The 25,303-nt window shown below is 41.4% G+C and overlaps 2 protein-coding genes across 5 annotated transcripts in view; one reads left to right on the forward strand and one right to left on the reverse strand.

The window, feature by feature from the left end:
* The window catches only part of macrod2 (mono-ADP ribosylhydrolase 2), a 411,911-nt gene that overhangs the window by 322,552 nt on the left and 64,056 nt on the right, over positions 1–25,303 (reverse strand). The gene's annotated exons all lie outside the window — the stretch shown is intronic.
* On the forward strand, positions 3,758–14,241 carry flrt3 (fibronectin leucine rich transmembrane 3). Its single transcript, XM_023278044.3, has 3 exons — positions 3,758–4,039; positions 9,277–9,995; positions 11,066–14,241. Exon 3 carries the CDS (start codon positions 11,108–11,110, stop codon positions 13,058–13,060), a length of 1,953 nt encoding a protein of 650 aa, XP_023133812.1. The 5' UTR covers positions 3,758–4,039; positions 9,277–9,995; positions 11,066–11,107; the 3' UTR covers positions 13,061–14,241.

Consider the following 25,303-nt stretch of genomic DNA (forward strand, 5'->3'; position numbering starts at 1 on the left):
TGGGAGGTCCTAAGGTTGACAAGTCAGCTTCTACCCCCCTTTACCTTCTTTGTGGAACTCGCTCATCCCTGAGGTTCTCTGTCTCTGCAGACAACACAACAGCAACCACAAAAACAACCAAAGAAAACAAAAGACGAGGGGAAAAACAGCCGATCGAGCTATTTGCATGGCTTGTCATTCTTCCGCAAACACATGGTCCAAATGACTACTGGCTGAGGCCCCTGGGCTTGCCAAAGCAGCAGGATGTCAGGCCTTTTAGTCTCTGTTGTTGTTGTTGGCTCTTTTCTTTCTCTGGTCTGCATCCTGGTCCCAAGAGATGAAGGGGTCAGCCTATCCCTCAACATCTGGGATCTGCATCAGAAAAGACCAGCGCCTTACTGCATGGCCTAGTAGCAATAATGCCAATGGCAAGGCCCTGCTTCATGTAACTGACTTCTATATTCATATGCATAAAGATCTAACAAGCTCTATCAGTCAAAGCTTTCTCTCACCAACCAGTTTGGGCATTACCACGATGGATTCATTTACATTTACACAAACTCACACTAATGAAATCCAACATCTGTCTATATTTACTCATTCACTGATTTATAATTTTGCCATAAACTCTCTTTCCATCCGTCACGCAGATTACATCCTCTGCAAATCAAAAATCTGAAAACCCTAACATACCCAACAGCACCTCTCATCCACATATTGCAGTTAAAACTGTTGTGATACTGAAAAGCTGCCTGTCAGGAAGGCAAAGCAGAGATGAAAAGCCCACAGCAAAGATCACTGCTGATTGCCTGTAGAGGATGAATATGCAAATAAGGCAGAAGGTAAATGAAAAACAAAGCGGGGGTTTTGGCAGCAGCCTTTTACATGTTCCCCTTAATTTGGCACTGGTTAAGAACACGGAAAGTCTATCGATAATGAATTCAGTCAGAGCACGGAAGGAGGTTTAAGGGGAAAATCAGTCTCCATTTTCCCCTGTGAGCCCCTGAGCAGTTTCGGGGTCTATTGTATTTCACACAAGCTTTTTAGTGAATGCTAAGGTTAAGTGACAAATAAATCGAAAAACTGAGGATGTTAAAATAATATCCACAGCACCTACTCACGTAGCACCAGTCTGACTGGGTCTATGTGTTCTGGAAGACCGTCTAGAAAGTAGGGCACCACAGCCTGATAACTACAGGCCCCATCTATTGACCACACCATGAGCGAAAAAGTAAATCAATTATCTGGCCCAAAGCTGGTCGAATGAGAGACAGAAACTGGGCTCAGGACAGGCTGATAAAGAACAAGACCAAGTGCACTCGTAGTAACAGCTGTTTTGTTGCCACCAGACCCAAAAAGCACTTTAGCCAGGGCTAGGCAAAATCAAGAGGCACAACAAAGTAGGAAACAATCTGTGTGTTGTCTAAACACTGAGAAACTAGCCAGACAGACTAGTGCACATCCTTGGGAAAGGAGAGCACCTATACCCTTGAACAAAAGATGAACAGGGCAACAGATTTTCCCCCATCTTGAGATAACAGAAACCCAACACCCTCGTCCTCCAGTGGGGCTCTTTGTACATATAAGAGAGGGTCAATCAGCAGCCGCTGACAGATGTGTCTGCAGTCGATTTAGGAGAGGAAGCCATGTTGAGGTCAGGCACGGGTTTCCCTGCTTTGTCCCTCTGGAAGGAAGACAAGAATCAGGTCAGGATGTCCGAGACTGACCTTTTCTCACCTCACGGACAACACCTGGACTAATATAGGCTAGTTAAGCTTCTTACCAAACTTGCAGTGGAAACTTCACAACACAGGAAAATATGAATTCATATTGATGTGCCTCTGAACAAACAGTATACACGCACACAGTTTATACTCGTCTGGGAATCCCTTTGTGTTTCAAACAAAAGTGAGAGCCACTCCAGCTGGAAAGCAAACAAATCTGAAAAACTCCACTGGAGGTCTAAGTAGTTTTGGCAGATGCTCCAGGCTTAAGTGTCTGTTCAATTAGGCACTCCAGTTAAGATGGCAATCATGGTTTAACTGTGTGCTGATGTGTTGAGGCTTCTGTCCTGGCAAAATAACTGGGCATGAGACGTCAGCGATGGTCAGACACTTAGACACTCACTCTTGTGTAGTACGCCCCCATCCTAATGAGGCCATAATAATTACTGGGAGTAGAGGTCCACATGAGCTCATGAAGAGACCAAAGCACAGAAACAAAAACGGACTGTAAATTGGTCTGTTAATTGAGTTTTGGTGTTGTTTGCATGTCAGGAATTTACATCCAAGAGCAGCATTTTGTTTTAGCGTACAACATCGTTTCATGTAAATTGGGGGCAGCTGCAGAATATCACCAAAAAAAGTTTCTTTGATTTTTCTGTTTGTCATTAATTACTACAGAGCAATGGCTTTCAATAGGCAAACAGAAAGCATGGGAAATTTCATGTTTTCGTATCCTGGGCCAAGTGAATGACACCTCCCTTAAAAAAAAACCTGTTTGTTTACTGAAAATGAATGCAGACGCTCGAAGCATTCAAAGCTGAATAGCATAATAGGCCTGAGGTAATTAACAAAAAGTGGTATTGACAGTAGTGAATGACATGTAAGAGAGCGGTCACCGCTTTACGCAGCCAGCTGCACACATCACACGGATCCAATCATTGACCCAATGGCATCAACAGGAAGCTGATATTCAGCAACAGATGAACAGAGCTGCTCCACTGCAGCTCAATGCACCGGGTTATGGTGTCTGCCTTGTCAGGTAGCCAGAGGGGGAAACACTGGAGATGACGCAGGGCAGGAGAGAGTGTTGGCTGGGTCAGCCCTGCTGTACAGCCCTTTGACTAACAGGCTGACTCACTGATGCTTTGGGCCTAGACGGAAGCAAATCCACTGTTGGCTTCATTTAAACCAAAGTGAGTCAAACAGAAAGCAAGAGGGGCAAGAGTCAGTTCAGGTATGTCAGATCCGCTACATGTCCATCTTGTATCCACTCGCAGACACACACAGACACGCATGCATGAATTCTGTATGTATGCATACAGAGTCAAAGCCCCACACACAGTGAGAGAGACCCACATATTAGGAATATATCTGAATTCTTGTTATGAATTATTCTGGTTCACTGCGACAACATCATCCAATATTCATATGCTGTCAAACTTAAAAAAGCGTGTCTGGTATGTGCTTCACACAAAGAAAAAAGCAAAGTGTTTATTAGCATTATAGATATCATTTTTTTTACTCTCACTGGACAAAACAGTTTAGATGTAGAACTGTGAAACATTGGACTTTTTTTCTGCTTCAGAAAAGAAAAAAACACATTTACAGTGTAGATAAAACACCTGCAAACTAGATAAATGACAGATTATGAAACAGAGGCCCCAAATGTCCAAAAAAAAATTATTATAAATTATCCTGACACGTCTGAGACAAATGATAAGTGAACAAGGGCACAAAAAAACAAAGACTGAGTGTGTATCTAATTTTTACCAACGTGCACACATATACTGTACATTTCCACTATTTTTTCCCTCCCTCTCTGTCTTTTTCCTGCCAGCCAGCATCGCTTTCCAACCAGCGACTACTCCTCATCTTGAGTGCACACATCTGACAAGGATGTGAGTGCCTTTCCCCTTTCCTCCACTCCCCCTAGTGTATCCAAGCAACACTGCATCCTGCATCTCCAAACAGAGAGAGAGAGAGAGAGAGAGAGAGAGAGAGAAGCTCCTCCTCCACATGACATCAGTGCTCTATTGAAGCAAAGCTAGAGGCAAACACAACTCCACATTTGTATTGAGATCTACCCGTGCACCTATGTCCTCGCACAGCCTACAGATTGTGTATGTGTATGAGGGGGGGCACCAGTAAACATAGCAGTGATGCTACTGATAAACTCCAAATAGACCTAGCCTTGTGAGTGAGGGGAGTTTTGTGGTTTTTTGGGGGGGATCTGAATTGAAATCTTCATAGCCTGGAGTTGGATTATCATCTTTTTTCCCACTTGTGAATTTAAGAGGATACCTGTTACTTTCCCATTTTTTTGGTTGTTTATAGAGGTAAGTGCGTTTTTTTGCTGGTACAGTCCTGTTGGGAATGCATCCTTTTCGTCTTCTGGATCTTCTTTCTTGGCAGAAGGAATTGAAAGTAATGCGGAATCCTCAGGAGTTGCTTATACCTAATTAGTTGCCCTCTTTCTCCCCTCTTCCATTTTTTAATGCTCCAAAATATCCGCTTTCATTTAAGTGATAGCCTCAAAGAAAAGAGATATGGGCTCTTTTTTTCTTTTTTAAAAAAAAAAGCAATCGTGAGTGCAATTTTCTTCCAAATAACCAAATTGTGCGCTCACACACTGCACATCATTCTGCTCAGCTTGAGAGAAAAAAAAAATCCGATCAAACTATTCCTCTATCTGAAGGCACTTTGGTGCTGCTGCGTCCCTCTTAATTCACCTCAAACACCAGGTCTGCTTTTTTTTTGTAGTTAGACGCGCAAAAATCTCTTCTTTCTCACATTCAGTCTGAAAACGCGGAGAGAGCAGCGAAATCTTCTTGCTTCGTTATTTCAGCTTTTCATAGCCCCCTCCTTAAAATCGGTGTGAAAATAAGAAGTGGTGAATACGCAAACTTGACGGGATTAGCGGGGCTGTCTGATTCAGCCTCGGTGGCGCAGCACGGAGAAGACACCCCGGTGTGTTGCTGAAAAACGCAGCGCAGATCCCGCCGAGTTTAGAAACGGAGGGGCAGCTGGAGAAAAGTCCGCTAAATGCGTCTCACTGTCTGGACGGACCTCTTCATATATATATATATATAGATGTATGTATATATGCGACTCCACTGAAAAATTACTGTGCAACTCTGAAAGTCGTTTACCCTGACGCATCCCCTCCCCAAAAGCATCTTACGTTGAGGGAGTCGGGCGCAGTCATTAAGAACCTCTGAAAATAAAAATTTAAAAAAAATAGTAAAAACAAAAACGATCCATTGAAGTTGCACCACATATGTCATTTAACGCATGCTGTCGCGTTACATCAGTGCTTCAAAACAAATATGTGCCTTTTCTCTGCACTTGCAGCCCTGTGCGTAAAAACAAGCATGCAGATAGAAACGCGCTTTACAGTAAGATGGAAGGACTGACAGCAAGATTCTTCAGTCTAAATGTCAATCTGTAATGCTAATGCATCCCTCTCTCTCTCCATTCAAACTGATATTTATCCCATTAGAGCAATGCAATAAAGTGGACGCCTTCTTGGCAACACCAGGGCAGGGACAGTTGTTAATCCAATTTAACACAGCCTTTTATCTTCATGAGACGATAAGGTCATCCAGGCTTTAAGCAATGACTGTACATACATATGTATCTATATATAGGCTGCAGCATCATTTCTCTGGATGCAAACTTCACTTAAATATTGTCAAGCAATGTAATAGTGGCTCACTGTTGTTCATTGTTTGAGAGACAATAAAAATAAATCAGCTGTTAAATGTTGCAGACATGAGGACAGACCCAATTGTCTTCACTGATAACTGCCTGAGGCAAAAGTCCCCAGTCAGTTGCTTTCAGAGGGAATTCACATTGCAGATTAACAACTAACCAGGTCACTACAAATGGAATTTTCTATGGCCAGAAAATTTAAAGCCTAAAATACATATTACTAGGTTTGGGGAAGAGGGGGAGGGTGGGGGGCGGGGAGTAATAGCAAGACTTTCATAACTACCAAGGCATATTTCAGATCTGCAATGTAAGGAGGCCCTAATTCAAGTCTTTTCATTATTTATCAAGCTGTATCTTTTACTATCTATCCCCAGCTTCAACAGACAAATGGTTACTGAAAGTAAAAGTACAAACATGGCTGAAAAGCAGAAATACGTAGGAATAAGCTTGACAATATGACTCAAAAACAACTGTGGATGTTGAGTAGGGTGGTTAAGAAATCCTTCTATTTCGGGTAGGTGTCTGGCCTACACTGAGATGGGCTCCAGCAGCTTAATACGAGTATTCAGTGTTTTGGTGTTTGCTTGTCACATACAGACACACACATACATTTTATCTTGCAGTGCCTACCACCCCCATGTGGGGAAAAACAACTGCAGCTGCTACAGATCTCTCCTTTCAGGCTATTACAAAAGAGAGACCCCCGCCTGTCCCAGGCCTCTGTATGCTCTTAATGGGCCAGCAAGAATATCATCTGTTCAGCCCGGCGAAAGACAGCACCAGGAGGCCACATACAAAATCCGCAAAACTACCAGAGATTTTTGCCCATTTTTCTGTTTGGCTGAAACGTGTTCAGTGTCCCTGTGAATTCAGATGTGACCATGAATGTTCCATTGTGTCTCGGCAACACAGTAGGCCGCTGCCAGGTGTCTTGACATACAACTTGGTAAAATGTTAATCAACGACAGACCCGAGGTTTTGCAGCACACAAAAACTCAGCTCTATTTCAGATCAGAAAATCATGAAGTTGAATATAAAAAATACTATTTTGTTCTCATATCAGGCGAACTTCAATTGTCGTTAACCAAAGCAAGTACATTTATTTTCATGATCATACAGCCGTAAACAATTAATGTTTTCCAATCTGATTGCTGGCGTAAAACCTATCAACTTGCCAATCAATGTTGTTCAAACACATTTGAGACTAAAATCTGAACAAATTATAACCCACAATAACTATATTGTGCACCATCAATCATAATTCAAAATTATATTTTGAATTAGAATGAATAATCAACAGCAGATACAAACAACATTGATTTCCCAATGGAGAGCTCTACTGTGGTTCAAAATTAATTTCAGGGCTCATGAATAATTTAAAAGTCAGCCATTGCTACTTCTGCAGCTCTTTCTGCCCTAAATGCAGCCCATGTAATATTATTCTGCATTTTACTGAACTAAAAGTCATTATAATCTGCAATACTTTTGACAGGCATGAAATTGTTTCTATTTAAGTTTTTTTTTTCAAAGCCTTTCTTGTGCAGTGTATGACTAGGGGGCACAAAGTCTTGGGCTCTGTTATTGCCGACAAATGTGCATTTATGCGTGTTCAGCTCACAATGGCTATCAGTGTCCAGCTTTGTGTGAGCCTCCTACGCGCTCCACTAAAAGGTAACTAGCTGTACACACACTCACAATTTTACCAGGATGCTCAATTTAACTTTGCCCGTTCAGATTAAATGAAGCAGAATCCACTTTGACTGCTAGAGAAATCCCCTGTCCTGCCGGCGGAGCTTATTAGAACGATGGAGAAAGACATCCATCACTAAAAATGTTTAACTCAGCGTCTATTGCCCTCTAAATGATTGTGTGCACATCAATATAGCATGTGTGTGCGTGTGAGTGTATATATTTCTGTAGGTATATGTTATTAGTACTAGAAAAAGCCTGCATAATGCATTGTATTAAACAGAGGATTTTTTAAATTGTCTGAATAAAAATTCTTAAAACCTAAACCCCCTCTGTGAGGCTACACGGTCCACATGCTTGCCTTGTAGCAAACAATGGAGAGGGGCCACTCTCCTGAAATCCGATGAGCATGGAAAAAGAAAAGGGGGAGAAAACCATCAAGCATCTAGGCCTAACTGTGCTCCTTGTAAAGTAAGCATGATGTGCTATATGTTTGAAGCAGACATCTGATAAATCACACACCCAGGGCCCATGACAGATTATGCTACAGTATGTTCCTAAATGAATAACCAGGCCCCTCGCTCCGTCTACCGGACACTAAATCAGATTCTGTTATCTCAGGTAGCAAAGCTGTGGCGGCCGAAAAAGGCAAACTAACTGCAAATGTTGAGCCATATCATATACTGAACTATTTATGTGGAGAGTCATCCTTAAAGGTCTGTTATTCCAGGTGCAGATAAGTCTTTCTGGGTTGATAAGACGGAAATTCAGAGATTTTTTTTTTCTTTTATGTAATGCAAAGATTTCAAGGATTCAAGTCAAGACTACATACTGAACAATATTCAGAGGATGAAAAACCTTTAGGTGTAAAGGGCTATTTAAAATTGAAATAGCTTTACTAAGTGCTGCATTAAAAGTTCATTTCAGCAGACAGACACACATATCCTTCTATCATCCTGCCATTTTCTGAAACTCCCTTACTAAATTTAATCTTTTTTTTCCCTTGTCAGACTCCTTTATTCCACAACTTAGTAGAGGTCACATCTGGTGCTTTTTTGCCCAGACTCTAATCTACTACTAATGTAATACTGGACTGAGGGCCCGTGTTTAGATGGAAAAGAAGGAAGGGGGGTGTTATTATGAGACAGCATCTCAGGAGTTGTAATCGAGTTACAAGCCTCTCAATTCCTTAATCTTCTCCTTGTCATGGGTTACAACTGTTAAATGGCCGGGCCTCTTGTTCCTAATTTACCTTTGCATGTTTTACAGCACACAGTGGCAGCCAACAGGTCACATGGATGGCTACGTATCGGGACACAAAGCTATTGTGTTGTGAAAGGAAACATAACATTTTCTTTGGCAAAGGAAATTCTATTTTTACAAACAGAAACAGCATTCATAGAATGTAAAAGAGAGGATGGGGTGGGGATAGGGGGTCACAGAGAGGAGCTGGGAGTGACAGGGATGGATGCAGCCATTCTCTTCTTCATACGAAATTCAAATGTGCTCTCATTTGTCATGAGAGCTTTTTAACAATGTGAGTAATTCACTAAGTGCTGAGTGGATCTGTTTTTCCTCTCATGTATAGAATCTGGACTAGCCTCGTTTTCAAACTGGAAAGGACTGCATTTTTTATTCGCAGGACTAGTTCTCTTGTAAAACACCAAAAGCTCAGCTATGCAGTGAACTGGACCGAGAAGGGCATAGGGGGCTCCACCCTCAGACATTGTTGAGTTGGGGGTCTAGATCACTGTTGTCTTTTGTATGCACAGGCATTCTTTCTTGTATCACCATAGAAAAGAAATTTGGTCTGTTAGAGTGACTGGCTGTAAAAGGTCAACGGGCTAAATCAAAGCATAAGAGTAAGGCTATATTTAAATACAAACTCACAATGTAAGGCAGGTCAGAGATCGTTATCAAACACATTCTAAGTAGGATCAGTATTACCCAATATCAACATCTATTTCACTCCAGGTGTCATACTAAAAACCTATAACTCAAACAAGAACTTTCTTTAAAACTGTTGTACCCATAAATTCTCTCGGAATTACATGCAAAAGATACATTTTTAAAATCAATACTGAATCATTACTCATCACCTGATTATCAAAACATTTTTTTTAAACAATCAATGTGGGCACTAAATTTGTTCCTCTATTCTATTATTTTTCAGAGCACCACCCCAGGTGTGAGGAGGCCACAGTATGACTGAAGCTGCAGATGTGTGAGAGAAGCTGGGCCTGGAAGGATAAGCAACTCGCCCTGTTTTTCTCCTTAGAGGAGAGGAGAACATTGGTTATCTGCTTCAGGAAAAGGGACCAGAGCCCTGGATTAATGTGTATACAGGCTCAACAAGGGAGCAGAGGATTCTGGGTTACCTGAAGACGTGGAGTACACAAGTGAACGGGCCTGGATTGAGCCTGTGGCTGAGGGGATTGGCATGGCTCAGACCAGCTTTGTGTCAACTCATCATGCCGGTCGGGCCTGATTGCAGAAAGGAGCCTTTGCTAAAGCTCGCTCTGTCCAACACACGGATCACTATACAACACCCAAAAAATCTAATTTGGGGTTATGGCTGTTGAGCTTGACAACTGCACTGGCCATTAGGATTTTTAATATTACCTGAGAGTGCATGCTTTGTCAGTGAGAGGGGATGCTTTTTGTACAGGCTTATCTGCCATGGTAAAGGCATTGAAAGCATGAGCCTCTGACAACACAGTGGAGGTCATCGTCCAAACAAGGATCCACTCAGCAAACACTGACCAGGTCAGGATATCACAAGAAACCCCTTGGACAAACTTTTCCTTTCAGGAAGGATAAGAGAAAATTCAAGAGGAAATCTTGATTGGATTTTTGGTGGCTGGAAAGGATTAACCACATTGAATAAATCAGGTATGACAAATACAGATGGCCTTGCTTTTTTCCACTTCACTGACTAGACCACAATTTTCTAATGAGATGTACAGAAAGAGAGGTCATGGCAGGAATGCATAATTAAAGCTATAATTCAGTATTAGCCTAATTAAAAAGGAACTACACATCACTGGCAAAAACAGACACAAAGACAAACAAAAGCTTTTGCTGTTTTTTTCATTTCAAGGTTGTGCTGTAAGTTTATGAATTGTGACATTAAATATCTTGTTGTTTAAAAATATAAAGTACAGTTTCAATTGTTTTTAACATGCCACATTTATAGCAATGATCAACAGCATAGTGCAGTGCAAAGATAACTCAAACTTACAAAATCATCTTGCAGTCTCAGACAACTGATTGCAAAAACATACCCTTCTTGGCTCTTAAAATGCTATGAAGTCTGATCAAACCTTTACTCTATGAAGAGAGATATTTATTTCCTTATCTTGTAAGAGGTCAGTTAAACCCAAGAATTTGAATGGCAAAAGACATGGGTAATGATCTAACGGGATTTAAAGTATGTCGGTTTCACAACAGTCCATCAACAATGCCTGACTTTGTTCACCCTTCTGGACTGTAGTGATGAAAGACAGCCTTGAGGTAGAGAAACATGTCAAACAACTAGGAAATGTATTACATTTCACAAGCCAGGGCCAAAACGTCGAGGCACAGAGTTTTAATTCACAGAGCTGAGAAGGTGGAACATTTCTTATCAAAGAGACGAAAACAAAAGCAGTTCTATTTCTAATGCAGTGTAGTTGTTAAACTTTAAATCCCAGGAAATCTATATTCTAGTGCATATAGGGACGTAAAGCTAGCTCTGAAACAGTTTATTGTACAAACAAAAGATACTTTTTCACTGTCTGGTAATCCTAATGATCAGTTCATATCAATTTAATGGGAAGAATTCAAACAGATTCTTTCAGCAGTTATTTAATCTAGAAAGTGCTGCAGGCAGCTTTTCAAACACCCAGCAATTATGAGAACAGGAATTTGGCTCCCCTTTAAAGGGCTTATGCATTAAATGTACACTTGTGTCTTTTCCCCAGGGGTTCTTGAGTGATTCGACTGCCAGACAACACACCTTCAAGATGGTGCGTCAATGCAAGACCTTTATTCTCTTCCTAATCAGGATCGGTCTGCTGCTGGGTCTTGCTAACCCCTTGGTGACCTCTGCCTCATGTCCCTCAGCCTGCCGCTGCGATGGGACCTTCATCTACTGTAATGACCGTGGCCTGACTTCCATCCCTACTGGTATGCCCCAGGATGCAACAGTGCTCTTCCTGCAAAACAATCGCATTAAGAGTTCGGGCATTCCTGCAGAGCTACGCAGGCTCTCAAATGTGGAGAAGATCTACCTTTACTGCAACAATCTGGATGAGTTCCCTACTAACCTTCCTCTTGGACTAAAAGAGCTCCACCTTCAAGAGAACAACGTTCGGATGATAACCCACGCGTCTTTAGCCCAAATTCCCTACATTGAGGAACTGCACCTGGATGATAACTCTGTATCAGCAGTCAGCATAGAGGAGGGAGCTTTCAGGGACAGTAATCACCTCAGACTGCTTTTTCTCTCCAGAAACCACCTAAGTACCATCCCTTCAGGGCTGCCCATGAGCATTGAGGAGCTGCGCTTTGATGACAACCGCATCTCCTCCATCTCAGAGCAATCACTGCAAGATCTCATCAACCTGAAGCGTCTAATCCTGGATGGTAACCTTCTCAACAATCGTGGGATTGGGGAGATGGCTTTCATCAACCTGATCAACCTGACTGAGCTCTCACTAGTGAGGAACTCCCTGACTTCGCCGCCAGCCAACCTGCCAGGCACCAGTTTGGAGAAGCTGCAGCTACAAGAGAATCACATTAACCGGGTCCCACCTGGGGCTTTTGCCTTCCTTAGGCAACTGTACCGCCTCGACCTGTCTGGTAACAACCTCAGCAGCCTTCCGCAGGGTGTATTTGAAGACCTGGACAATCTCACGCAGCTCCTGCTACGCAACAACCCCTGGCAATGCACTTGCAGGATGAAATGGGTGCGTGACTGGTTGCGGTCATTGCCATCTAAGGTGAATGTACGTGGCTTCATGTGCCAGGGTCCCGATAAGGTCAAAGGAATGGCAATTAAAGACTTAACTACCGACATGTTTGACTGCACAGATTCAGAACTCATCCCTACTTATGAGACAAGCACAGTCTCCAACACTTTGCGCCCCTCACAGCCCCAGTGGCCCTTATTTGTGACTAAAAGGCCTATAGTGAAAGGGCCTGACATCAGTAAGAATTACCACAGCACTACCACCTCTTCAGGCAGAAAGATCATCACCATCAGTGTGAAGTCAAGTAGTGCAGATACAATACACATATCATGGAGGGTATCACAACCCATGACTGCGCTACGGCTCAGCTGGCTAAAGCTGGGACACAGCCCTGCCTTTGGCTCCATCACTGAGACCATTGTGCAGGGGGAAAAGACGGAGTATCTGCTCACTGCACTGGAGCCTGAGTCTTCCTATAGAATATGCATGGTTCCCATGGAGACCAGCAACATTTACCTGTCAGACGAGACCCCTGTTTGCATCGAGACGGAGACTGGTTCTCACAAATCCTACAACCCGACCACAACTTTAAATAGAGAGCAGGAGAAAGAGCCTTACAAAAATTCCAGTCTGCCTTTGGCTGCTATCATTGGAGGGGCTGTGGCTCTTTTGGCAATAATCATGTTGGCACTGGTGTGTTGGTATGTCCACAGGAATGGTTCACTTTTTTCCAGGAACTGCACCTATAACAAAGGCCGTCGGAGAAAGGATGACTATGCTGAGGCTGGCACTAAAAAGGACAACTCCATCCTAGAAATACGAGAAACTTCTTTTCAAATGATACCTATAAATCACCTGCCTGTGTCCAAGGAGGAGTTTGTGATACACACAATTTTCCCACCTAATGGCCTGAGTTTATACAAAAGTCCACATACTGAGAACAGTATTAACAACAGAAGCTACAGAGACAGTGGAATACCAGATTCTGACCATTCCCATTCATGATATTGCGCACAGACATTCATGATGAGTGTGACTTAAACAGAGTGGCAAGACTTTTACAAAACACTGGATCTATAAGACTAAAGAAGCAATGTTCTGTACATTTGCCATATAATTTATATTTAAGGACATTTTATGAAGATGGAGACCGTTCCGGTTGCAGGCCATCACTGAACCATCAGTGGGTATTGTAACTAACTGCAATTCTATATTTTAGGGATTTGTAGTAATTTGTACTGTATTTCCTTTGCTTAAGGTTATCGACCAACAAAAGAAACTCTGTGTTCTAAGATATGATGACTTGTCAACTGTGAAAGTGGGTTTTCATTGCTGTGTTGAACAATCAGACTTTAGAAAACCTTGTAGTATAAGCACAGGTCATTCTTTTAACTTTGTGGCTGTCAGAAAAAACAAAAAGGCAAAAAAATGACATGACGTAAACTAAGGCACAGCTGATCAAGTAATTCACAAAGCAGGCATGTTGCCCTCGAAAAGATTGCGCAGGCAGTAGCTGTCTCCACATACTACGGACCAAGAATCTTACTTAAGTATTCAGCTGGTGTGGAGAATGAATAACTAAAGAGGAGGTGCCATGCCTTTTATTTCTGCTTTGTTCAGTGTATTATTTTGTTCTGTTTGCAAGAAGAAGAAACACAGCAAAACAACCCAAGCAGGGTTCCAATGTTTCTGATAGGATTGTAGGCCACAGCACAGGGCAGAAAAAGCACACCGACCTTAAGGGGCTCTCTGCTCCTCAGAACAAGTAGACAGGACAGGCTGACACAGAGGACCCCCCACTATCTCTATTTGTACAAGCCAACAATGGCCAAATGACAATGGCGGCATTCTTTAGTACCATGTACCATACGTCATTCTAGTCACCAGGCCAAAAAGACTTAACATGTTGGCTTTCTTTAGAATTACCACCGTGTCAGCAACTCCTTGTTATGAGTATTATTTTGTATTATTTTCCAAATGAACACTTTTATGTTGCCACAATTTGAAGTTAACTGTTCTTTACAATTGAAAACCAAAGTGCATTGTATGCCCTTTGGCCAGTCTTGTATGTGCCTTGATCCAATGCTTATTGTATTTAGCTTTTTAAGAAACCAGTGACTTTTTTTCATACACACTTGAATATGAAAATATTGGTCATATTACAGAATAAAAGTCGACAAAAATAACGTTCCTCTCTCTTACCTTGGGTATAACAAACTGCACTCAAAATAATATTTCTATTGTTCTGTTCAGTTATTACTATCTCACTATGCTATGCTGTGATTGCTCTATTTATTTTTTCATACTCAAGAGAATTCTATCTAAGTGCCATAGAGTAAAAATGGCGACTACAGGGGACTCAGTTTTATACATTCACATCTCAAATTACCAACTTCGAATACAATCCAGAAATGAAAAAGAAAAATATAACCTACTGCATTTTTATCCTTCATAAAGATCTGAACTCTGAGGCCTTATTTCGTACCCTTAAGACTACATTTCCCCTTCCAAGACATAGTGAACTCTTGAACAGTAACCCAGATACTCTTGAGTTTTCCACTCCATGGGCAGTGTGCAGAGCAACATCTGCTTGAGGCTGCTGTTGTTCTTTCGTGCGGTTAAGTCATGTGTGACTTATCCGATTGGCCATAGAGAGAAATATCACAGTAGAGCAGAAACTGGGCTATAGAGACATGGACGCTAGAGTTTGATGAACCTCCCAGGCACCAGGGCAACAGAAAACTAATAACGAGCCACCATATGGAGGGTGGTACAGGCGGACCCTGCTGGTGATGCCCATCTCTGCAGAGGACAGAGTATATATATACACTCCTCTGGGCTCCAGGCAGCACACTTAATGACATGGTTGCAGCTCACTCCAGCAAGGGTCCATGAAAAGTTACACAGGAAAAAGCAGCAATAGAGACTCATTTTACAAATGCAAGCAAAACAGAACATCTTGTGAAAGCTTAAGCGAAGTTAATGCATTTCAGATTATACTCTCTAGTTTCTGGCACTGACTGTTCTCCTACACAAAAGCACATAAGTATTCAATATGTATCAAAAAAAAATCTCACACCCACATTCACACACCCACAAGCTTTTAACACTGTGAAAGCTTTAATTACAGTAAGGGGAGTCGCTAAAAGCTGCGCAAGTGATCCAAACCTTAAGTATAAAGTAACTCTGCCCTGTACACTATATATATATCACATTAACTGTGAATTAAAGTAAACAGACAATTTACTTTTAGAATACTGAACAGTAATAGTTTCCATATGAATGCTGTCAACAGTTTTTTTGTTTTTTGCCTGTTCAGCTTCAGTCTTAGAGTCGTAAAAAGTGTGACTTCCTACAACATAAAAGAAAATAATGCGCAATGATCTGTTTTTTGAAGTAAATTACAGTGAACCAACTAAAAAAGCTTTTCTCACTCCTATTATTGGCCTAGCTGAAAATACGCAAGCAGAGATCTCAGCTGGCTTCACAGCCTCAGCTTCCCACTGATGAATAAGGTGGCTCTGCAGATGTTGAGAAATGGAAATTTGCTCTGTTGCTTAAGCAGAGTGACCAAATTTCTAATAACTGCAAGAACCTTTTAAAATGTTTTAAGATGCTTTTTGAGCCAGAAAGACTCCTATTAAAGTGTCAATGAGATTACTGCAAATCCTTTATGCAGCAATCTTTTAAGATTTATTGATGGCTTTTGGGACTGAGTAAATTACTCTCATTGGTCTGCAGTGATTGACGTACAATGACCACTTTAAAGCTCTGAGAATGAGCAAGCTGCTCCCACATATTCTCTCACCTGTGTGATAAATTACAGTTTAGTTAAATGGGCAAGGGAGCATGCTATTGTTGTGACTTTCACTGAAAATAATACATAAAACAGAGTAGCTTTGTGCTGACCCAAGTATGAGACAAAATTGATGAACCCGACTACTGACAACCCTGTGTGACCTCACTTATCACTGATGACCCTTGACCCAGCTGTCCCTTTAAACAATTACTTAATCACTCTAAAGTTCTCACTGAGGTCAGACAAGTCTTTAAACAACACAAGCTACCCGATACATTTGTCTCCTCTGTGACACACACAGAGCCTAATTATGTTTTTCTTTTATGTAACCCAGCGATTAAAACTAATGGGGGCAGCTGCACTGTCTGCCCCAGGCTGCTGTTATTCCCATTGTAATGTACTGGTCAGGCAGCCGGTCACATTTGCATTCCTATAGATGTTTGCATCAAAGCACCCCTGGATGACCTCACCATCGCCAGTAGCTGGGCATGTTTTTTCACCGTCAGCACCATCAGTAGGATCAAAAAGTACAGCCCACGTGACCCTATGACTGATTAGAGGTCACTGAGGTCAGGTCTCACTCAGTTCAAGGATCTCAAAAGATGAAAAATTGATGCTATCAGTACCCACAAAACGTAGCCAGGGAGATTTTTAGGCAGCCTGTCCACCATAAGGATGCTGTGCTCAAGAAAGGACCCCCTGGCATTTATTACAGGGCATTCTTATCAGGGATGCTAGAAAGTATGGACAAGAACAATGAACAAAAAGGTCAGATGTCGAGTTCATGGCTTAATTGCTTTCAGAACCGTACAAAGCCACACAGCATCCAAGTATGCCAATGAGCTGATACAAATAGGATCAGATTTAAGCTTTTGATATATGATTTTCAACTGAGATGGTCTATCAACTGGATTGGGTATGGTAGGCTCAGACACCTTAATAAAATATAGACCTGTCTGCCTTATGGAATTATCCAAGTTAACAGGCAAACATGGTGACTATTAATTCCACTGTGTTTTGTAGTTTTTATAAACTTGTAAGTGTAAAGGAAAAGCTGTAAACATATGCAGACATTGGCCACTCCTCTAGCCCTTCACAACTTGATAGCCTCCCAGCTTTATAAGCCGATAAGAATTTTTCTCAACTGCTGTTTTAACTAAATAATCTATAGTTGTCTAGCTTAAACTTTGTATAACCCTGCCCCCTCGCTATCCGCTGTTTCCCATGAGCTCTTTAGAATGAGCAGCAGCCTCTCAGTCCACCAGGTTTATTTGCTTGTAGAGATGCTTCAGGAAACTCTAAAATATCTTAACTATGAGGAAAGCACATCAAATGTTTTGTTGTTGGCTACAAGAGTGAACACAGGAATCCTCATGCACTCCCAGCATCTGAAGAACTGAGGATACAATAAATTATTTTTATTTCTAATGGGTAAGTCACCATGAAAATCAGAAAATCATTAGCGTTAGCACACTGTGTAGCTACTGTGTCTAACTCTGAGCTATGAGGACACACTAATGCTGCGAGATATTCAGAGATGGCAGAAATTTTAAGATCAATTTCAAGCTAATAAACAAGGGCTGTGTGTTAATGTGTTTTCATGATGCCTGTTGTGCTTCATCTTCAGCTGCTGCTTACATCTGTTGGGTTCTCTCCTGTTCTCTCTGCTCATATGTCCTGTATTTTATGCATGCTAACCAGCAGGCACTTCAACAGCTATTTCCAATCTCTATTATATTTCCAGGCTCTATAATACAACCACAACAAACTCAGCAAACACATGCATTAAAAACAGTGGTTGTGCTGTGAATTCAGCAGTATTTCCATGTAGAATGATCATTCAGGGAAAAAGCCGTGATAGGAAGCATTCATCTCACACACTCATTCTAATCTATGTTTATCTAAGTGTTTTCCTCCACGCTGTCAATCAAAGATGCAGAATTACTGCAGCCCAGCTGTACTTAAAGCTACAGACACTGAAAGAGCCTGTTAAGAACAGGAATAAAACCAGCAGTTATGCAGTCGTTGCAAAATAAATCATCTTTGTAATGCTTTGAGCTGCAATTCAAAAGAAACGTTCTAGGGACATGTGAGACTTTCATTAATTTGCTGAAATATTAGACCTACAAATATTCTGTCATAGTATACAGTCAAAAGGAAGGTCCTGTAAAACCCCAGCATGTTTTTTTCCTTATAAGGCCCCATCACTATACACACCTCGTAATAGTACGTTTTATCGACAGTGAGACTAGTATATCACAAACAACCACACTCTCAAAACAAACATAAAAGGGGCGTTTGTGGTTGCCTCTCCCTCACATAATGTTGGACACAGGTTGCACATCAAACACACCCATAATTTAATGGCTTCATAAATGGTGAGCAGTGCTGAGGTCAGAAGCCAAGCCAAGGCCTCAGGGCCTCCCACAAAGTCTGTAAATGTGCCAATGTGTTCATCTGTTCGAGATATAAAACAAAAAAGAAACTGACTGTTGCAAATGTCCTGATCTGAAGTACTTGCTCTTTATATTTATCCTCAGTGGGTATGATTCATTCACTTGCATGTTAATCTCTTCGTCTTTTTACAGTTATCATTGAAATGCTTGTGATGCCTTGGTGTGGTAATGTGAATACATGCAAATGAGTGTGTACGGGGAAGTACAGATGGGGGAGAATTCTAAAGACAGCTCAACAAGCATAAGACTTCTGATTGTCATTTGACTACTCCTGCATACTGTAATGAACAAAAGCAGGTCTTAAACAAAAGGGTCAGGATGTTTTTGATTTTCAAGTCATCTTCATCACTCATTCATGATTGCATCTGACACCGAGAGGCTCATGCTCACCCATGCAAATATGAGTGTGCTTTGTCTATATGTGTAATTATGAATGTTACAGTAGCTATCATTACTTGTGCTTTCATGTGAACCAGTGCACATCCTTCACGCAACTAATTAACACAAACAAACATACTGATTGATATGCACACAAGCAAAATACCTTAAAGCTATCACTTCCCTTGCTCCAAGCTGTCCCAGGACTGTCATGTGACTTCATTGCTCTCAGTCACAAACACTATCTGTTATGGCAGTAAAAGAGTGGAGGGGTGAAAACTGTGTACAATGAGAGACGTGTCAGTGTGACTGATGTGGTCCTATATGGGGGTGTTATCCTCTCCCCTCTATCTTTGACCAGCTCTCCCCAGCCTCCAGGCCAGGACCCTTTCCATCTCTTCACATTACTCAGTGACCTGAAACCACGAGGCCAAAAAACTTAACCAGCTCCTCCGTCTTCTTAATGAATCCAATTTTTTGCCTGAGAGCACAGGGCGTGCACATATATCCATCGCAACTCTAAATTATCTGACATTAATACAAATTAACAAGAGGTGCCACTATCAAGACTGTGCCACCTCAAAATAGTAGACAATGACAACGCTTCTACATCGCTGTTAGAAGACAGTAACTTATTGAGCACCCTAAAACACAGAGTCAATGACCTCATCTAAAACAGGCTATAACCAAAACAATGGCAAAGGGTCTGATTGGTGTTGATGCCATTACGCTATGAATTATACACAATATGTTATGAAAATATCCCTATAATTGACTCTCTTCTATGGCAGCCATTAATTCCTGTCCTCCATTAAGTGGCTTAAATGATCTTGTAAGAGGCCATACATCTCCTGATGCCCTTTATGAGATCAACACCACGTCCCCCTTAGAACTTAATCGACCCTCAGTCTCATTTGTTTCCAAAGTCTGATGCGAGGGAATAATTATTTAATTCCTAAAGGCTGTGAGGGGTCCAACTTGTCCATTACCCCCAGCAGGTTTGCAGCTCTGCAGTGGGAGGCCCAAGCTTCTCTTCGATCCATTCTCTTCTCTCATTTATGTTAAGCCAGCTTTGAATGTCAGTACAGTATTTGCATGCCAATGTGGCTCTGTCTGCAGCTCATTATTTTCAGACGTTGACAGCCTAATCGCATGCAAGTTTAGCCCACTTTGCTAACCTAATGCCTGCTACAGCCAAGTCATACTGAATAGCAAGCGAAGGTTTGCGTCTGCAGCATTCGTTTGCTGCCGTCTCATCCATTTTGGCTCTCAGGGGTGAAACGCAGAAAAAGCAGCAACCTAGCAGAATCAGTTCATCTGTAATGACAGGAAGCTTTCCATGCTGGCCATCAAACAGCACCGTCTTAACCAAGTCTACTAAATAATATTGATGTAACAAGGAGGCCAATATAAATTATATCAACAGCATGCTGAGGCTTCGATTCTCTCACTCATACGCCTGACTTTGTTCTAAGATGTTTCGAGGATGAAGACTGAGCAGGGCAGAACTCTAGCTCAGCAAGTCTGAAATTACCCTTTTGACAGTCTGACCTTCAGGCGAGCGCTCAGTCCATCTCTCCAGAGAAGTCTCTCCTGCCCCTCATTCACCGAGACAGCCGCTCCTCTATACCTCAGCTACAGCTAGCACGTAGACATTTGCTCAAGGGTAGCAATGTTTTGGTATTTCTCCAAGAGGTGGAGAATTCGGCGGTGTCAGCACCTTTTAGGATTGTAAATACAACTTGTCACAATTCATCAGGGCACCAGAAAGAGAACGCAGACACTTCAAGGCCTCATTATTTCACTGTCCTCAAGCACGTCGACATAAGATCACTGCAGTGCAGCAAGAGGGTAACATCCCTGACCCAGTCTAGGCCAACCACCAGGAAGGGTTATTAACATTTCATGTGGACTTGGTCTCACATAGTTTCCCTCACAGCTTCCAAACTCTTAGAGACAGAGCTGGTGGAGCCGACACTGGAGAGTTGAAACCCGTGAATGCAGTTAGCAGGCTATCTCCCACTTTCAGAAGTGTGGAAAAGTGACAGCAGTGTCATCCTGTAACTATACAAGTTATGCACATTACGCTGCAGTGGGTTGAAAGACTGCAGTCAGAAAAATGCACCCAGCCACACCGCCTGAACACACACAGCCAAACACAGAGAGGAAAGTTAAGAAGAAAAAGTTTTGGGGGAGAAACCACCAATGGACAAGACAGGGTGGTGGGATGTGGGATTAATTAAAAGCTGCTGTCACTGTGGTGTTCTGGTGACACACAGCCACGCGATTACTGAGATCTCTGTGTGAGAGGAATCTGCTCCCACAACTCATTTCCTCCCCATTGAGGGGGAAGCAAAATGGGACCGTCTGTTGTAGAAAATACCAAGGAAGAGAGAATCATTTTTCATTCAGAGGAATTTAAGAATCCAAAAGGGGGAAAAAAAGGGCAAGGGGTGGGAGAAGACTGATGAGGTGAAATTCTTTTGTTTTTGAAATAAAAGTCTGCTGAATCTCTTTCAATCAACTGATACTCTGGGGTTATGGGACAGAGAGGTCAAAGGATGTAAGACCCTGTAATCCTAAGCTTGCCGCTGCTTAAAACCTGCTCAACTTAACAGGGTGATGTGTGCTATGACACTCACGCAGCTTAAAGTAACATCTGGCAATGGTACCATATCTAACTTTGCACTTAGCTCTTGGCATGCTCAGTAATCCTTTTGTTGAAACTGATATGCTGACAAAATTATCAAATCCCGAAATACGACTGTAACACAGATTTAATCTAGTGATGCAGTGATTAGTCAGCAATTTTTAATGTAAAAAAAAAAATCAACACATATTTTCTCATTCCTCTCTTCTTTGCAATTAAAAAAGCTATATCCTTGGGTTTTGGACAATTGGTCAAAAAAACATGTAATTTGAAGACATTACCTTGGTCACTAGGAACTTTTTGGTTTATTCAAAAAATATTTAACAGATTTATTAAAATCAATGATGACAGTTAGCGCTAGTTCCACCATACAGGTTGAACGCTATGTAGCGATGCTGCACAAGTCCATACAGTTAGAATGAGGGGAAGGAAATGGATGGATGGGTCAACCAGTTATGCTTAGTAATTATAAGTTAGAGACAATAGCTGGTTCCATTTGGGGTCCAGGTTCCAGAAGGTAAAATACCTGGATTCAGTTCTGATGTTAATTTTTGTTACCTCCCATTAATATTGTATTGCAAAATAGTAGTGTTAAAACATGCTGCTAACATTATCAAGTTTCTCATTTAAAGACTGCATTAACAGTTGCTTTCAGTGGCATCACAGAGGGTAGTTCATATCAGCCATAGGTAATTAATGCTAATTTTGCAACAGCAACACTGAAACTCTTGTTTGTTGGCTGATGTCCTCTCTCCCAGCAGCTGACTGCACTCTGCCAGAGATTGTTTGTGAGGGAAATGACACATCACTCTCTAACGTCACTCTACATCCATGAGTGAAATGTGTTGTTGTTGGTAAAAACAGTGGAGGCTTTTCTCAAGCCTAGCAATGTTAAATAGAGGAGAATCTGCCAGTTAAACATTTTATACATATTGAATCAATATTTTGAGCTCATTAACTTAATGGTTCAGCAGTCTACATTATTTGGATCAACAAGTTAAAGGTAAAAAAAAGTCGGTGTGTTAAAGCTGTCAAATTAACATTTCAAGACTGACCCCATAGGTCACTGATGGAAACCGCTCAGTTATGACCACAGCCTCTAGTGGCCACAGTGATTAAGTCAAGAGTAAAGTAGGAAGTGAGGTAGTTATAGAGCAGACCAGACTCCAACACAGAAGTCTGCAGTTTATTTACTGCTTCAAAATATAAATCCGCATTTCTTTAGAATAATGCCATCCCATCACATAACTATTTATAACAAAAATCCCCTTTTATTAATCAAAATCCTGAACTTTTCCTAAAACTAACCAAGCTGTCTTTGTACCTAAACTTTACCAAACAGAAGTGAAAAATGTGGAAGGCTGATATTCGTCAAAATTATACAAGAATCGAAAGGATTCTGATTTCTTTGAGTGAATTTAACATTTGATTCTCAAATGTATCCCAACAAAGGTAGTGTGACCACCTGTGTCTGTATATCATCATATTGCCACTGCTAACAACTGGCAATACACAATCTAATATGTGAAAATTGCAGCTCTCACAATTTCACAATGCATTCATAAAACAGTAAGTTAATCTGCGAGAGATTCCTTCCTCCCGAGGGAGAAAGGAGTCCAAATGGATCACTTTAAATTAAAGAACAGAATGACATCAAGGTTGACCGAAGAAACAATTAGCATGTGTCAAACATCTAGTGATCTGATCATTAGTCAGAACCTAGCCTCAACGCAAGTGATTATTTTTTTGTCTGCCTTTGTTTCTTTCTTTTTTTTGTTTTCAACATATTAAAGACAAAAAATAAAATGTAATAGCTGCAAATGAAAACTAAACAGAAAGCAGCCGGTAGAAGCGTAAGTAATATTTCTCCACACCTGACCATGAGTGTTGATTCAATAACACACATTCTACACTTTGAACTGCGAAGAGGAGCATTGTGTCTGTCTGCCTTCCTCTCACTGTGCCGTCAATCTGCTTCAACACAAACACACAACTACTTAAAAAAAAGGCCAGAAGCAGCATCCCGTTGTCACTATACTGTTAAAATCAGAAAGCCACTCTTCCAAAATAAATTCAGAGTAGACAAGATCTGGGTGCTGATCTGCTGCATGCACACAAGGATTTACAGTAACCATGTTGCGAGAGTGCAAGTATACACATTCCTTGATTACCCGTGTAAACTGATTTCTCAGAGAAACCGAGTAAATGTGGACACACCGAAAGTGCTGTTCAGCTGGTGCTGGGCCAGCCTTTCAAAATGGTTCACCAAAGGTGCTGTTCCAAAAAGGAAACACTGCAGTATTGAAAAATACATGATATCTGAGGAGAAAAGTTTGTAGCAGCACAGGATCATTATGGATGTAGAGTTTGTTTGTTTGGCTATGTTTACACCCAAAAAAACTTTACGTACGCTTTACCGACAGGCAGAGTGAGCAGTGGGCTCACATCTGTATGCATCAGGTTGTAGCACTTACATCTTTACTTTCTGAGGATTTTAATTGCAGATTCAGAGAGTTTATTTACTGCCAGGTTGAAAAGTAATTTAAAGAAATTAAAATATCTTGGGAAATTTTGAAAGACAACTCACTTCTGCTTAGTGCTGTGAGGATGAGACATACAGCAAACGGGTTCATGTGCTAAAGGTTACACCCCAGCCACAAATGTCATTAGCAACTATTCTTATTAAAGGTGATGGCTCTGGTGAAAACAGGATCCTGTAAATGAGGAAGGCAGCATCGGGGCTTATTATTCACACTTCACTATTCCTGTAGAAGACAGATATATCTGAAAACACTGCAGAGGTTTTGAAAAAAATCAAGCATTACTGACGTGTTCTCAGTTTGGTAACTGAATGATATCCACTTTTTTCTCACTAGCATGGCTGCTCCCCATAGTACCTAATAAACCAAAAATCCTGAGCACCTCACAAATTAAAGCTCTTCAGGAGTGAGATGAAAATTTAATATAACCAGAAGCTTTCAGGCTACTAATTATTCATCTCCTTTAATATGCAGACATTTCATTTAAACAAAAACTTAAGCAGAAGAGGAAAGTTTCCACTTTCAGAAAACACTGCTGGGAATGCTGGCAGGGCCATTCCTCATTTTCTAATTATGCTGGATTATTATTAGCTAGAGACACAACTGACAAAGAAGACATACATAGATGGAAACAGTGTGCTAATGAAATGAGAAGATGCCAGGAAGCGCAGACTGAGCAAATGATGTTATTATAAAGGCACTCTACTGTATGTGATGCAGAGGCCAACCGAAAGCTTAGCGCTTTGCTGGAAAATACAATAATGGAGAAGAAAAAAAAGCAAATTTTCTATTTAATATGATTGTTTTTAGTTTGTTGCAGACATACTAAGTATACATACATCTGTCTACCTCATATTGCGTGCTGCAGCCCAGCAGCATGCAGCCAAATGTTCCCAGACTGGTGCTAATGTGACAAGGGTGATGGCTTTTGTGTAGAGTCACCAGAAGTTTTCAATGCCACCACGAGCTTGATCATTAATCACCCAGTCCCCCGGTTGTGTGCATACATGACATGAGGGCAGGGTCGCAATGGCGGGGGGCTGAACCCTATAGCATGGACTCTTGCCCCAGGAGTCCCAGTGGACTTGAATGAAGAGGTCCCATACATTCATAGTTACCAGGTCACTAATCAAATTATGGTGATAGCCAGGGAAAGCACACAGGACAACAGAATTCATTTAGTATCCTCACCTCTATTGTCTCTCTGCCAGCACATCACTGGGCTCTGGGATAAATAAGTAACCTCCTTTTCTACTCAATTTATTTGAATCCCTCCAAATGAATAGTGTGTCTTGTGAGAGAGGCGTGGATTAAACACAACAATGAGAGGCAGTAATTTGGAACTTCTGACATCGCGGTTGTCCCTGAAAGGAAAACTATGCAAATGCAAGTCATCAGCATGAGCCAGATGGCCATAGTTTTGGG

This window comes from Amphiprion ocellaris, chromosome 16 (genome assembly GCF_022539595.1).
Source record: "Amphiprion ocellaris isolate individual 3 ecotype Okinawa chromosome 16, ASM2253959v1, whole genome shotgun sequence".
Classification (NCBI taxonomy): Eukaryota; Metazoa; Chordata; class Actinopteri; family Pomacentridae; genus Amphiprion; species Amphiprion ocellaris.